This window comes from Rhea americana, unplaced genomic scaffold, assembly GCF_003343005.1.
Source record: "Rhea americana isolate MKP2758 unplaced genomic scaffold, rheAme1 scaffold_47, whole genome shotgun sequence".
NCBI classification, from domain to species: Eukaryota; Metazoa; Chordata; class Aves; order Rheiformes; family Rheidae; genus Rhea; species Rhea americana.
In genome coordinates this window covers 2690799-2705552 of record NW_028186612.1, presented here as the reverse complement: position 1 = coordinate 2705552, position 14754 = coordinate 2690799, and the positions used below count along the sequence as shown (strand labels likewise).

The 14754-nt window shown below is 41.0% G+C and overlaps 1 protein-coding gene across 1 annotated transcript in view; it reads left to right on the top strand.

The window, feature by feature from the left end:
- Window positions 1-14754, top strand: part of LOC146589295 (sodium channel protein type 5 subunit alpha-like) — a 213214-nt gene that overhangs the window by 126516 nt on the left and 71944 nt on the right. Inside the window, 1 exon segment of the mRNA XM_085316462.1 lies at window positions 13243-13713. Within this exon segment, the coding sequence (XP_085172588.1) occupies window positions 13243-13713 (471 nt within the window).

The following is a 14754-nucleotide window of genomic DNA, read 5'->3' as shown; positions in this document are numbered from 1 at the left end:
AGTCAAAGGAGTTGCAAAATCATTTCAGATCATCATATATTTTGGGGATCAACGTAGCATCATCTCTGCCAGGTTCATCTAAATGCTTTTGTTCCGAAACACTAAATCAAGCATGTTTCCTGATTAGCAGTTTCTGACTCCATACTTGATCTGACTCCTTTTCATTGCTGTGGACTCTCTACATAGCTCTTAACCCACTCCAGCTGAAGTCTGAAGGAGCACTAATATGTATTTGAGAAGTTGCCTGAGAAGGCAGCTTAGGGTAAAGTAACAYCTGACTGAATTTATATCACCTTATTTTGTTGAGAATGGTACCTAATGACTGGAGACTGGTACTGATCAGGCAGAAAACTGTGTGCCTTGAGGCTGGTGCTCCACCCTCACTTGTAGGAAATGATAGGAAAACATCTCAACAGAAAGAGTAAGTAAAGATGTGGGCCTAAACAGCTAATGGGATCAAATGCTACATAGGTTTACCAGTAAAATGATAGATTCACTGTCTCTGAAAGAAMATGTGCTATTTTATTGAAGGGGAATGCTCACCAAAGCATGTGAGGCAAGTCAACTCTGAAGCAGAAAGATCACAGGGCCAAACAAACAGCACCAATTTGCTGAAGTCAAAGGCTCACAAGCAGGAAATGCAACTGGCCCCAAACACAGTGTTGATGCTTCTGCAGAGATGATTAAGTATGTAGTTACAGGTGAATTTACAGATTGACTGGCTTGCCAGTCTGGACTGAATTTTGGACTAACGTGTCTAGCACAATAGGAAGATGTCTTTATTCCTTTGAGAACAAGTTCCTCATTGGATACACTTGCGAGTGTAACTTCCAAGTGTCCCCAGCTGATCAGCTGAAGTGGATAACAGTAGGATCAACACATGGAACTAAGTAAAGGGAGGAAAACTCTGACAGGGCTGAAAGGTGAAACATGATCTTTTAGCATCAATCCTTGGCTTTTTTTTTTTTTTTTTTTTTTTTTTGTGTCGTCCTCTGCCCATGGAAATACTGTTGGCTCGGAAGAGTATTAATGACATTTTCTCAGAACACAAAAATTGAAAGCATCACCAATTTTCAGGGTATCCTTTAGGAAGAAATGCATAACTGTTATTAAATCAATAAACATGCATGGAATTAAGGGATATAAAGTATAAGGTCATGCASTCAGCCCTGTTTAAGAATTTATGTTATGATCAAGTAGCTTATCAACAGAAAATGCTTGAGAGAATGATAGAAGTATATATATATCAGTCACACYGGATGTCTACATCTGAGATAACTCATGGAGCTTTTATAGTCAGGTCTGGTCAATGGACTCCATGAAGTCATAAAATATCTTATTCCAAAAGATATCTGAAATACACTGGATGAAATAGACTCTAAAAGTACCTATTTCTGTTCCTGAAGTCTTGGGAGACTGACTCAACAGCAGAYGTCTACATGAGTGTACCACTGTGGYTGATTGGGCCAGCAACATGTTGCAGCCATGAAAAAAAGGTAAATGAAGTTCTCATATGGATCAGGCAAGATAATTATAGAGGAGAAAGGAAAGTACTAGTGCTGCTGAGCAGGGATCTGCAATACTGTATATATAATATACTTCATTAATGACTGRTGCTTAAGAATGATTAAGTCAAACTGGAAAAAGTGCAGAGAATAACATAAAGTTGATCAGGGTGATGCAGATCTAGCCAGGAAGAAGAGCAATTTAATTTCCAGGACAGTGCTCACCCCAAACCAAAGGAATATGAATCACCCCTATGTACCTTTAGGCTGGGATTGAAAAGGACTCTCAGTGCAGTGCAGTGCAGTGAGGACCTTCCAGTCCTATTTTCCCATGAGTATCTGGCAGCAGAGCTATTCAGCATGATTTAGATGAGATTTTAACTGTCTTGCTTTGGTTAAACCCAATGGTTTGTCCTTGAGAGAGAAGGGCAAGATGGAGGAAGGGCCAGTGAGCATGGATCCTGGCCTGGCAGATGTGCAAGAGATATTTGGGATGAAGAAGATTGTCTGAGTGGGAAGAGATGTGACTACAGATATATGTGAAGTTCAGTCTGTGACAAGAAATTCATGGGAATTTCCTACCCAGAATCATGCTCCTGGGTGATAGCACCTAGGTGACAGAAAGTGCCACTGGGTCCCATGTAGCTAATAATTAGTAATTATGGCTGTAATCATACAGTTATACAAAATCAATCTCTGTGTGTACCTGCAAGTTTGTGCATACTCAGATTAATTGTTTTCTTTCCCTTCCTGTTTGTCTTTTTCAGCACTTAACAACAAAGCAAAGGCATATAATAAATATTTAATTCTGGCTAGCTTTGTTTGCTAATATTGCCTTTAGTTGTGCTTGCAGTCAAGGGAATCAATTCACAAAAATCTCAGATAATAGGTAACTGTGATTTATTGTGCACAGATGTGTGGTACAGGTCTGCTTATTGGATTGTATGATCTTTAGCATGGGAACTTTGTTTCTATATAAAACCATTTCCTAAAGTCAGCTACTCAGTATTACTGATTGAATATTACTGACCTTTGGTCTCTATTCGAGGAACATAAGAGGGAGCAGGTGTGGCCACTGCTTTGGTACATTGGTAGCCCACACTGTGGGATCATTCGGTGGGCCAAATGTATTTGCTGCAATAAAATCTATGTCATAGTTTACAAGTGTTGGAAAGCCCCCACTGATGCAAGCAAGTTGTGCTTCAGATCTCTAATGACTGCTTTTGGGACGCTCGCAGGCATCTGGGGCATCTGAGGAAGGCAACCCACAGCACGACGTGTTCACTTCCCCAGTCTATGAGAGACAGCACACACAGGCTACATTTATCCTAACTAATTAAATAGCTCCAAGGAGTGGYTCTCAGTGCTGGAAATCAATTGCAGGTACAAAGAAATGTTAAAAAGTCCTGGCACTGTTTTTGAATGGGGCAGTGACCCCCACTTGGTTTCAGGAAGTCTCACAGGCCAGGAACTATCCTGGTAGGGAGCATGTGGTCAGCACAGGGCATCAGAAGGTTTAGTAGTATGGGCAAGATGATCTCTCTCATTTGTCCTCGCTGACAAAAAGTGTTCCTGGGCATATTTAATTTAGTAGTGTAGGACTAACCATAAAGTCCTGTTTCACTGAATGCTGATATACCTCCATCACGGCAGATTTCTCAGCAGATCAGAGCCAGGCCTGACAAAAGTTTATAGTAATGTGACAGATTTTCTCTTTGTTTAAGTGAAATAGATATGGAGAACTATCAAAGTCCCTTGTCATAAAATCACAGGTAATAGCAAAATAGAGCAGGCCTAGGTATAAGTGGATTACAGTTTTATATTTCAAGAGCCCAGACAACAAAAGTGTGTAAGAGTGGACAAGGATAGTCTTCAGATGAGCCTTACATTTCTGCCTGAAATGGAGGGACTGTCACTCAGTGAAGCAACATCAAGACTCTGGCCTTTTTAGAAGACATGAAGTATTATGCAAGGRTTTCAAGACCCTGAAACTTTTTAGAGGATGATTAAGAGTTGCTTTACCCCAGGCCACTCTGTGAATAAAAGTTAATATCCTTGGAGGAGAATGTGGCAATATTGCAGTTCTTTTTCACAGTCCTGATATTTAATATAAATGAAGAATGAGACCTGGAATTTTTTTAAATTGTATACCTTCTAATTACAAATACTAGGTTAGATCTGATTGCTGGGAAATGAACGGGGTTAAGGTGGATGTCAGAGGAGGTGTTACAAGCACAAGCCACAACATTTCAGTCTTTGTTTTTGTCTTATAATTTTCAAACCACAGGAGCAATCTTCATCCTCAAGCTTTGTATATTGTAGTATTACAACTAAGCAGGTATTCTGATTTAGGCAAGCGTGAGCTTTGGCCCTCTAGTTCTGCCTCTTACAAAAATGGAATAAAGAAGGGCTAAGACACAACTGCAGGAAGAGCTGAGGAAGAGCAGTATTTTGCAGGGAAATTTGAATCCATTAGAAGTTCAAAGGGAAGTTCACATTGCTCAAATTTGTTGGAAGTCCTGCAACAGTCTTCCCTTCCCCTCTCCTCTCTCCCCTCCCTTGTGCTTGTGTCCTGGATGCAGTTGTTCACCTTATCTGCTCTTTCAGCAGTGCCCGACATTCTGGAAATGTGCATTTGTATTTCAGTTACATTAGCTGAGAAGGCCACTAGACAAACAAGCGAGAATAGGCATGTCAGAAATGGTCATCATCAGGACACACAAAATCTGCAAAGCAGCAAGCAGAGTGTGTGTGGGGCACCAAGGAGGAGGAGAAGGAGTTGTTGGAAAGCTGCAGAAACAGTGACAAGATCTGGGAGAATACTAGAGATTGGGGGCTGYGATGTGAGAGAGGGTCTAGAAGAAGCCAAGAAGCCCAAAGGAACACTACAGGGAAGTGGAAGTGTCATATGAGTCTCCATCATCAGCTTGGACATCTTATTAAGCAAGGCAAATATTTTTTCTCAACTCACATGCAGCTTTGCAGAAGAGCAGCCCAGAGTACATGAATAGGCACATTTTGGGATATAAGCAGAATAGACTCCAAACAACTGTCATCGTGTTACCATCCTTTTTGCTTCCACTGATGTGCACTCACGGCTGGTGGCTTGTACATTTAATATGATACTGGAGAATCCAGACCTCAGAGGAAAGTACCCAAAACCAAGCGCCTTTCCCAGCTTCTCCCTTCATATCGTTCTTGCCAGCTACCYACATACTCCTTATGCCCCAGAGCAATTTTTGCCATTCATGTGCCCCATTTTCCATCCTTGCTGCCCTAAGAGATTTAAAGGATATCTGAGTGCTCCGGGAAACAGAGCACTCAGCTGATGCTTTTGAGCAAACAGCTAGCTGCGTCTGCTCAAGGATTAAACGYCCTTAAGAGTAATGTATGGCCTACCAGGACTTTTGGGTAACAGAAACACATAGTACCATGTGATGAATCAAAAAGATAAATCCTGAAACTAATCATCAGTCCGGTCCCATTTGATGACCACTAGTCAGAGATGGAAAGCCTGTGTCCTACTGTAAGTTAGTTTAGAGCTAAAGAAAATCCCTTTACCTAAGACCCCGAGCTTTAAAAATGTGCGAGTTATCAGTGCTTATGTAAGCAACCGTCATTTATTTTATCGGGCAGATACATCTAACTCTAATGTATAACATCAGATGATCAGATGTTGATGTTAAAAATTCTGGGGGAATTAAACTCAGAATATTTTTGAGGGAACATCAAATATTGATGAGTTGGATTCTTGTTTCGAAAGTGATTGTAAGGTAGATTAAGGAGAGTCCATTCAAGGCTGGGAGTATTGGACTGCTTTGCTAAGGAATTGTAAGTCCATCTCTCACAAAAGCGACGGTGGGGGAAATGCACCCAGGAACTGATGGGAGGAGAAACTACTTTCAAAACTRCTTTCCTAAAAAGTAATCTTCTTCCTTCTGTCACTTCAGATTTATGAGTTTGGGCATCCTGCTACAGGCTCAGTTGTTTCTTCTGAATAGCTGATTTTTGACACTTGGGTGCCTAAACCTGAGCAAGCATCTTGTACTGTGGAGCAGGTATTTTCAGTTCCTGTTTGCCAAGTACTATTTGGTGTTCATGCTGAATATTTCTAAAATATGCCAGCTTTTCTCTGGCGCATCCRTAGAAAGATAGATCTTTTCAAATATAAATAACCAAAAATATTAATTAAAGTAGCAGCACAGAAGAAAAGTGAGCTTTTGCTTCTGCTATGGCTCGAACGAAGCTTAAAATTAGAATTAGCTCATTTTTCATCTGTGAAGTAAGAGTTTCCAAACACAAAAGTCCAAGTCAGTTCATTGGTGGCTCAGACAGATTTGGCTGCTTTAGGAAATTTCAAGKGGGAGGATATTGGCATTTAGTGAGATCTTTATCAGTGGACTTTTAAAGTATTGTTGTTCTGATCCATAAATGAGCCAGTGGGATATCAGACGGAAGAATAAAATGYGAAACTATTCCCTGTTCACCTCCATGGATAGGAGATGTCTCAGAAATATGGAGGAAGACAAATGTTGATACACTAAACCTGCCTCTTGGACGTCAGCCTTACGACTTTTGTACTGCCTATGTTTCCAAGTCAGAGATATTTCTTTAAAAACACTGCTTAAGCATTAACTACATTATATGAAGCACTGTCAAGATAAAATATTTTTAATAGGAACCCCCATGTACATTATTTTATGATGGTACTAATGAATTACCTGTTGAGATTTAGTTGTGGTCAGGAGATTGGCAAGGAGTTGTGTTTCCAAGAAAAACATCGCTCCATGCATCAGTAGGATAAAATAAAAGAATAAACTGTGGAAGCATAGAATTCCTTTTGCTCATTTTTATATTACATCTGTCCTTGGTTAATAGTCTAGTGTTTTGTCAGCAGTTAAGTTCTTGCTAATAGTTGGATAGTTATTAAAAATCTAAAAGACACTGAGTCAAATTTAATTGGACAAGAGTGTGCAAAGGTAGGCACAACTAAATGTGTCTCTTTTTATTAATGTCCTGTGTGAGTTGTCTGGACGTCATTGAAAGRGTAATGACAACAGAGGTCTTTCTTGCATGCACTGAGGCAAGGACAACATTTTAATGTTAAAATAGATCAGGTGGTAAAAATKTAATATATATTAATTACTTCTAAGCAGCTTATTTTTTTGTTTAAAAAAAAATCCCTTAGTTAAAAATATTGATTAGTTATCCCCACCAAAACTAACAAGTGAGCTGTTCRTTCTAACAGTTGCCTCTGGAAATAGCTTATTGAAAGAGATATGTGCAATAATTAGCTAATCATGACAGGCTCACCATTCTTCGGACGTGTATGATATTTAAAAGGAAACTAGAATGTGTCTTTTCCAAGTACAGTGAATGCAGCTGTTACTATCTCCATTTCTCCACTTAGCACTTACATGGCCACGTGGTCTACGGCCAGAAGGAAATATGCTGAAGAATTAATTTAGAAATGAAATGTAGTACCAGAATCCGATGCCAGTTTCCTGCCTCTGTGGGTCCGTTGAACTCTAATCGGGCAGAAGTTGGTCTCACCTGCTTTTTGGAGCTCCTGCTGTCAAAGAGGTCCTGTCTTTGATCTCCTGTGGCAATGCGACACTGGTCCTCCTGTTCCCAAACATCAGCTTAGCCTGCTTTTATCATGTAAAATTCCTCTAAATCCAATAAAACCACTGGCTTACATTTTCAAATGAGATGCTGCAACAGATAAGGATGTATTCTACCGGTTTGATATTACTGTAAACAGCATAAACCAGAGGAGAATCAGGCCTGTTGGTTTTTCATCCTTCTTAACCATGTTGTTTGCTGCTGTTGAAGACTCTGCTGTTCTGTTTCCCCATCTCTAGCTGTCATATGTCATATTTGCCTCTTTCTATTTTGTTGGGCCATCCCTAGCCAGATTCTTGTTCAGATTAGTTCTCCTTTTTTGCCCTCTCTATTTTTATAGCTGAAATCTGCTTTTTTTTTTTTTTTTTTCTTTGGTCATCTCTGTCCTTGACTATAGTAATCACCTCTTTGACATCTGCACATATGCTGTAGTCTTTTCTGTCTCCTGCTTGGAGCAAAACTCCTCTTTCAACCTTACTTTGGCTTTCTGTCTCCTATGACAGATTTTGCAAGCTTCATCTTGTCATGACTCTTGAATTCAYCGTTCCCAACACACATTCAAAGTCCAGGTCTCCGTCTCTGTCCAGGTCTCTCTCTTTTCAATCTGAAATTTTTACAAGATTTTTAAGTGGAAAAGCRATTTTGTTTTTTAATTAAGCTAATTTTTGTACAGGAACTCCTCCTTCTRTGGATCAATGTCATATTTTTCTGGCAAGTAAAGTACCTACTAACTGACAGAATTTAGGGTTTAGACTGAAATACACTGTAAAAAAAAAGTTGATATATTCTATGTTGAATTTTTGTGGAGATGGAAAAAAGGCACTTATATTTGTCTCTGGGGTTGAACATTTTTCAAGCACCTCTAATCTAAGTTTTTCTTTCTTACTGTGTGTTTTCTGCTTCTTTACCCTTGCAGGTTCCCTTCTCTGGGCAAACCTGGGAAATGGCTTAGAAAGTAACTTTTTAAAGGAATGGTATTCCCTTCCCTTAATAATAATAATAATAATAAAGCTTATATTAATTATTTCCTATCTCTTTGATTTAATTTTCCAGTCTCTGGGCCTGATCTTGCCCTCATGTTGATTTTGCTTTGGTGTAATTCATTGGCTGCAGGGAAGTCATTGCTTAATGTAGCCTTTATCRCTGATTTTCTTTCTCTGTTATTCTACTATCCATAGGCATCTAAACTCAATCCCTAAAAATCAAAGCAATGCAAAGCATTGGTAATTATTGGAGTGGTTTGGTTTGTGTGCATGTTTGTATCCACGTAGGTGGCTAACTGATCTGAAAGACTTGGCAACATGGGAAATCCACCAGGCTGTGGCAGAAGGTGTCATGGGTTGCTTTGAACCTGTGTTTAAAGRTAAAAGGGACTTTCACCCCCATGCTCTGCCAGTTTTGAGGAGGTAACACAGCCCACGGGTGAGGAAAGGCAGGCAGAGYGAACTCTGGGATTAGCAGCCGATTCTTGCGAGAGCGGAGCAAGGGGAGCACACGYCCCACCTCCCAGGTCAGCATCCCTCTTGGAAAAGGCATCCTCTCGCTGCGGCCCAACCTGTCAGATCAGCAGCAAGAGTAACATTTACACGGCGCCTCTCGCCTGCCTGCCACTCTTGAAAGGATGTAGGTTAGGTCTACCACGTTAGGTCTGATACAGCCCTGTACTAGCTTTATAACTCCCCTGAAAAYAGGGAGGGATGAACGACAGTTTAAAATGACCTCAGGAAACTCTTATGTGACACAGAGGTGCTGTGAAGTGTAATTAATGGGCCTAATCTGCCCTTCCATTACTCAAGCAGATTTACTCCTTTGTAAAGTGGCGAGAACGGCACTGAGGAATCCGGTCCATTAATTATACATACCCCTTTAAACTGCGAAGAGAGGAATCGGGTGACTGTTCCCTCCATACATGCAAACACCATCACATATGGGTGAGCACAGCTGCCATCTAGCATTACTGCTCCGCCTTGTATAGCTTAAAGACAGTCGGATGCACAAGAGACAGCTGAAACTGCAGGGAAACATAATGTTTCCAGAGCGGAGAAGGGTCCGCAAAACTCCTATCCTTATGGTGAATATGCAGAAACACTAATAGGCTGTGGGGGCGGCATTCATCTCACCCAGCTTCTAATGTTTACGGTGCAGAAGTACAGCTCCACCACCCACTCCACCTGTTCTTCCTGGTCAGCAGAGAAACCAGGCACTTTTACTCCTTCGGTTCATCTCACCTGTTGGAGCCATCTATTTTTAGGATGAGATGTACTGGACCAAGCAMCCCCCCAACTATAATTATTAGATCTAGTCTATAAAGAGAACCCCAGATGCCTTCCCTTAGCAGACGACTTCCCTAAAGCCTTGTGTGTGAATATCAGCCTTACCACCATGCTTTTCAAGCATGAGCTCTATTTGTGCTGCTCCATAGCGGCCGGGAAATTCATGTGGTAGCTATCAAACTAGGGGGAAAATCAAACCTTGTTCTCTTCTTTCCTAGGGAAAGTGGAAATAATTCATATGAAACTACTGAAGTGATAGTCAGTTTTATGTCTGCATATAAGAGAGAATTATTCCTGTAATATTACCTCCACCTTTCTTTCCCCTACAGAGCGTCCGCTCTCATTATCATCGTACAGTACTTTAGAGATCTTGTATGGAGAACGAGCTTAATTTGGCCCATTGTCTTCATTAAATTTCAGCTTCTTATATTTAAAGAAATAAACCTGTTATTTCAGCAAGCAGACTAACATGGAGTTGGTGACAAAAAGTTCCTCTCTCAACAGCGTGGTCATACAGTGCCTCACAAGAATCTTCTCCACAACTGCTAGCCTGCCTTGAAGGGTCAAAAAAAGTTCTCTAGAGAAGCTGTATGGCTACAGGCTAGGAAATCCACACCTATGTTTTCACATGTTTTCCTAGCTGACCTTGGGCAGGAAACGTGAAGGAGAGTCATCCCACTCCAACCTGAGTTCTCCCCCTCCCTCCCTGAGCCAGAAGGACCTCATGCCGTACCTGGGGCATCAAGATCATTTCAACAGCAAGATCCTAAGATGTTATGAACCTCAGCTTATGAGTTGACTACAGGATAAAGAGAAACTGGGCTGAAGGATATAAGCCTCTTATCCAGGCACAAGCAGCTGAAATAATAGAAAAAAGAATACAGAAAATAACCCATCGTGTAAATTGCTTTTTACAGGAGTACCCTCTCGGTAAACTTTGCTCTAGGATGAAAAKGTACAAAAAACAGGAAAATGTACTTCCAAAGAAATAAATAATCCTTCAGTAACAGAGAGATGGACTAGATGACCTATTACAGCTGGTTTCTGGTTTTAACTTAGATCCCTTATTTCTTTCATATACTGAAAGCTCCTTTAAGAACATTTTTTCTTTGCAACTTCTTAGATTTTGCTACAGTAAGCAAAATAAAATAATTAGTATATTGTATTAAGTTTGCTAGAAGTCATCAAGGTCTCCAGAGAGGAAACTGCATCTTTTCCTACCTGTGCTAGATGAAGAGTGGTGCAGCTCTCCACAGCCATCAGAAAAGGAAGGAAGAAAATCAGTTTCTTTCTCTGGTCAGAGAGTGACATGAGGAGCTTCTTGCTACCCTGTCTGTGTTTAGCAAGTCATGTTAGTTATTTGCTCTGCAGTTATAACTGCCCTAACTTTAATCTAACTGTGATATACCTAAATTAGGAGCTAAGGTAGCCTAGGCTTCAGTAGGTACCTCCAGAGCATGTTTCAGCCCTTCTGAATCTCCAAGGATGCCAGACTGTCTCCATCATTTATAAAAATATCTTGGGAAAACTCCTCCAACGTGGGCATTTCAGAGAGGCACCTCAAGTTAGGCTGGATGAACCTGATTCTTTGCGCCTTACTATCTGTCTTTTCTAAATAGTTACATAACGAGAGTTACTAGCTTTGGAAAAGCATTAAAAGTGAAAAGACCTATGAAAGCGTGATGCTAAAGCAGCTGGAGTTTATTTGAGGGCGTCAATTATTTGAGTCCTAACCTCAAAGAGGACCTGCTTGCGGAGACTGGATGCTCAGGGTCACTGGAAAACAGGCCTCTTTTTAAGGAGATCCACATCGACATGCAAATCTACCACTGCTTTTGAAAACTGAATTAATCTCTAGTTTGCTTTTACTTAAACTGAAAGCGTTGCTTTAGCATCCAGGAGGACTAGATGTTATTAGCAACCTCTTACAGGAAATGTGGTGTGTCATGGGCTGAGCATATATTTTTCTGGAAAAAGGCAGTGTACAGTGAAATGGAGGGGAATAAGTAAACATAAAGTGCTTATACAGCAGTTCACTGTGTTTGAAAACCAAGCAATACACGTCTGAGGTTACTTGCTCATAAAGGAAGGAGGGAATGATATTTAACATTTATTTTTTGCTAAAAGCATAAAGTGAAAATAGCTCTTTGTGCAAAATGTCAGATGCATTTCTGGAAAGCAAACAACCTTGCTTGATAATCTCTGGTAAATAACAACAGGAAGAATGTTACCCCCTATTAGATGCACTTGCAGGTGTGTCAGSATGAACCTGTGTAACTATTTTTTGGCGTCTGAACCAACCTTTGAAAAGCAAAAGAAAGCACTTCAAAGAAGTCATTCTGAGAACAGCAGAATTAGTAGACTATAAGATGAAATTTAAGTTGGTATATAAAAGTCTGAGTGCCTATGTGTAGGTATTCATATACGAGGAAGACTTTGGAGCTGCTGTGACCATCTGTGGAGATCGAGGGCTGGACTCAGTTTTGCCTGATGCCRTTGGAGACCCTGCAGGGTGTCTTGCCTGGCCTCCCGCACAGCACAGGTTTCCCGTACATATAAATAGCGTGTCGTACCTGCTGCTCCCAGCGGGATACGTCACATGTATCCGGTCAGCTTGTGCCGAGGTGCCGCAGGGGCGGTGTGTTCCATAGCTCCTGAGGGACAGGGGCATCTGCACTGCTACCGAGAGCTTTCGGTTATAATCATTCGTAATGAGCACTTTGTGAARCAGGACCAACAGGATGCTTCACATAAAGGACTGGCAGTGTGATTAAGGCTTGACTAGGCTAGACTGCAAAATTTCAGCTCATGCATTTGGAATATTTGAAAGAAAAGGAGGAGAGAGGATAACCAAAGTTTTAGTTGATATTAAGTTCTCTCTGCCCCATCACAGTCCTGCCAGGCATCCATCTCTGGTGTAAGCTTTTTGCCCTTGTCAGTCTGGCATGAAATCTGTATTTCATTCCTTCTCAGACCACAGGCAGGTATTATGTCCTATATGCAGCAACTGGTGATCAGTTTTGAAATTATCCAACCTCTTCGGTGTTTATTCACAGTCTCAGTAGGTGTTCTTCAAGCCCCAAGGGGTATTTAAGTCAAGGCTAACCATGAAAACACATTCAAATATTAGCAATGTTTCCAAATGTAGTATTAGTTTTAGGAGCCCTGCATATGCGTATCATTCTATACTGTGAAATATAAATAACAATATTCATACTGAGTAAAAACCAAAAGGGCACCTGAATACATCATTTCTGAGGTGTTTTTCTACATGTAACTAGTACCTTTCTTGATGTCAGTAAACACTGAAATTWATGATTTTCTCCAAGATGGAATAATAATTATGACAGGAAAATCATTATATTATCACTTATARGAATGCTGAAACTGTGTATACTATGTATCTTCCAATTACTGTTTTATCCTGTGTTCTGTTTCTGAGCTTAGGATTTTATGCTCTAGGTGACCCTGCTGAGCAGGGAGGCTGGACTAGATGATCTCCAGAGGTCCCTTCCAACCTTACCGATTCTATGATTCTATGATTCTATGATTCTGTGATTTTATTTTGCATGCTTCAGGGAGCTGCAGGGAAAGGGAAAGTCAGAATGTGTTATTGTCCATGCTAAACTTCTGCACATGAAAATAATGTGTTTGGAAAACTCTATAGAATTATAATTCCTGCTGAAACCACCTATAATTAGAGGTAGTTCCACAAATGCTGATGGTATTACATTGGCACAGATGAGACTAGACTCAGATCTTCCTGCTTCCAAGACCAAACAGTTGCCCTCCACATGACATTAATTTCCCTTTTTTGTTGTTGTTGTTCTTCATTTCAGGTGCTCAACCTGTTCCTTGCCTTGCTGCTAAGCTCTTTCAGTGCTGACAACCTCTCGGCACCTGATGAGGATGGAGAGATGAACAACCTGCAACTTGCTTTTGCTCGGATCAACAGGGGGCTTCAGTATGTGAAGCACACGACRTGGGATTTTTGCTGCAATGTCCTCCGACATCCTAAGACGACAGCTGAAAAGAAGGCAATGATGAAACTTGCTGCCCAGAATCCAGGTGCTCTCAACAACTGCGTGAACAGCCACACAACTACTGAGCTTGGCAAAGACATGGAGAATCACAAGGAGAACCACACTGAGGATGGGATGAACAAAAACAGGGAGAAACACCTAGGAATTATGGACAATGATGATTTTATGACCAATCCTGACCTGTCCATTTGTGTTCCTATTGCTGTGGGAGAGTCTGATATCGAGGAGGAAGATGAGGAGCAGAGCACGTTTACAGAAATGGAACAGGTAGGCAACTAAAAAGTTTGCTAGTCATAACATAACTGCAGGGTTCTCACCCTTGCTCTGGATCCATGGCTCATGAAACAAATGTCCTATGGCCTAATCCTGCCTTTGATATGCTGTTAACTTCACAGGAAGTTACACATGCATATCCAAAAGCAAAACTCAGTCTCTAACAAGAGGCATTCCTTTTCTTTGTATTCCTTGTTTTTGTCTAGATTAATTCTTCTAACAAGAGCAACTGAATCCTTCCTCACACGGGAGCCTATTTTTTCTTTCAGCTGAGTCATGGGAATATTACCGATTGAATCTTAGGTACTCTGACTACTGCAGGAGATTTTCTCAGTGCGCAGTAATGGACTTGGTTTGAGTCATGTAGCAGAATTCCAGGGCCAGGTAGTTCCCTTAAAAACTTAGATCCAGGCAGATGAAGGTATGACAATTTGCCAGAGAAAGTGAGGAGAGGCTATGGAATCAAATGTACTTGAACAGGAAAAATAGTTRACCATGTGCTCTTTGGTCTGACATTTCAGATTTGCTTATTCTCCACAGCACTCAGTAGTAATGGCAGAAAAATTCAGAGATTTGAAATGTTGATGTGAAACAGAGAAGAAGAGCCTTCATGGGAACGCTTTTCCTTCTCTCCTTTTCCTCCTCTCCCCGCTCTACCAGCTTTGTCTCTTGGTTCCATGTGTCATAGCTTTTTAAGTTGTTTCCAGAGCCTTCAGCCTTGATCTTGCATCCTCTGATGCCAGCTGACACCTGCAGAGTTTAGCAGGCATTGGATCACAGCTCTTGTTTTGGATCAAGCTGTCAGAAGGGATCCTCAGTCTCTAGGTTTCCCAGAAGCAAAGCTGTCTTTATAGGAGAGRAATGTCCTATACTAGGGAGGCAGTCACAAATCAGCTGATAAATGTTAATCTCTGCTGCTTCGCTGTGCAAAGCTTTTAGGTGATAGCGAATCTGGTCACCTGAAAGTCTTACTATATTGACCAGCTCCTTGGAGAGCTGAAGAACAAGGGGTTGGGAAACTCTGTCATCAAGACC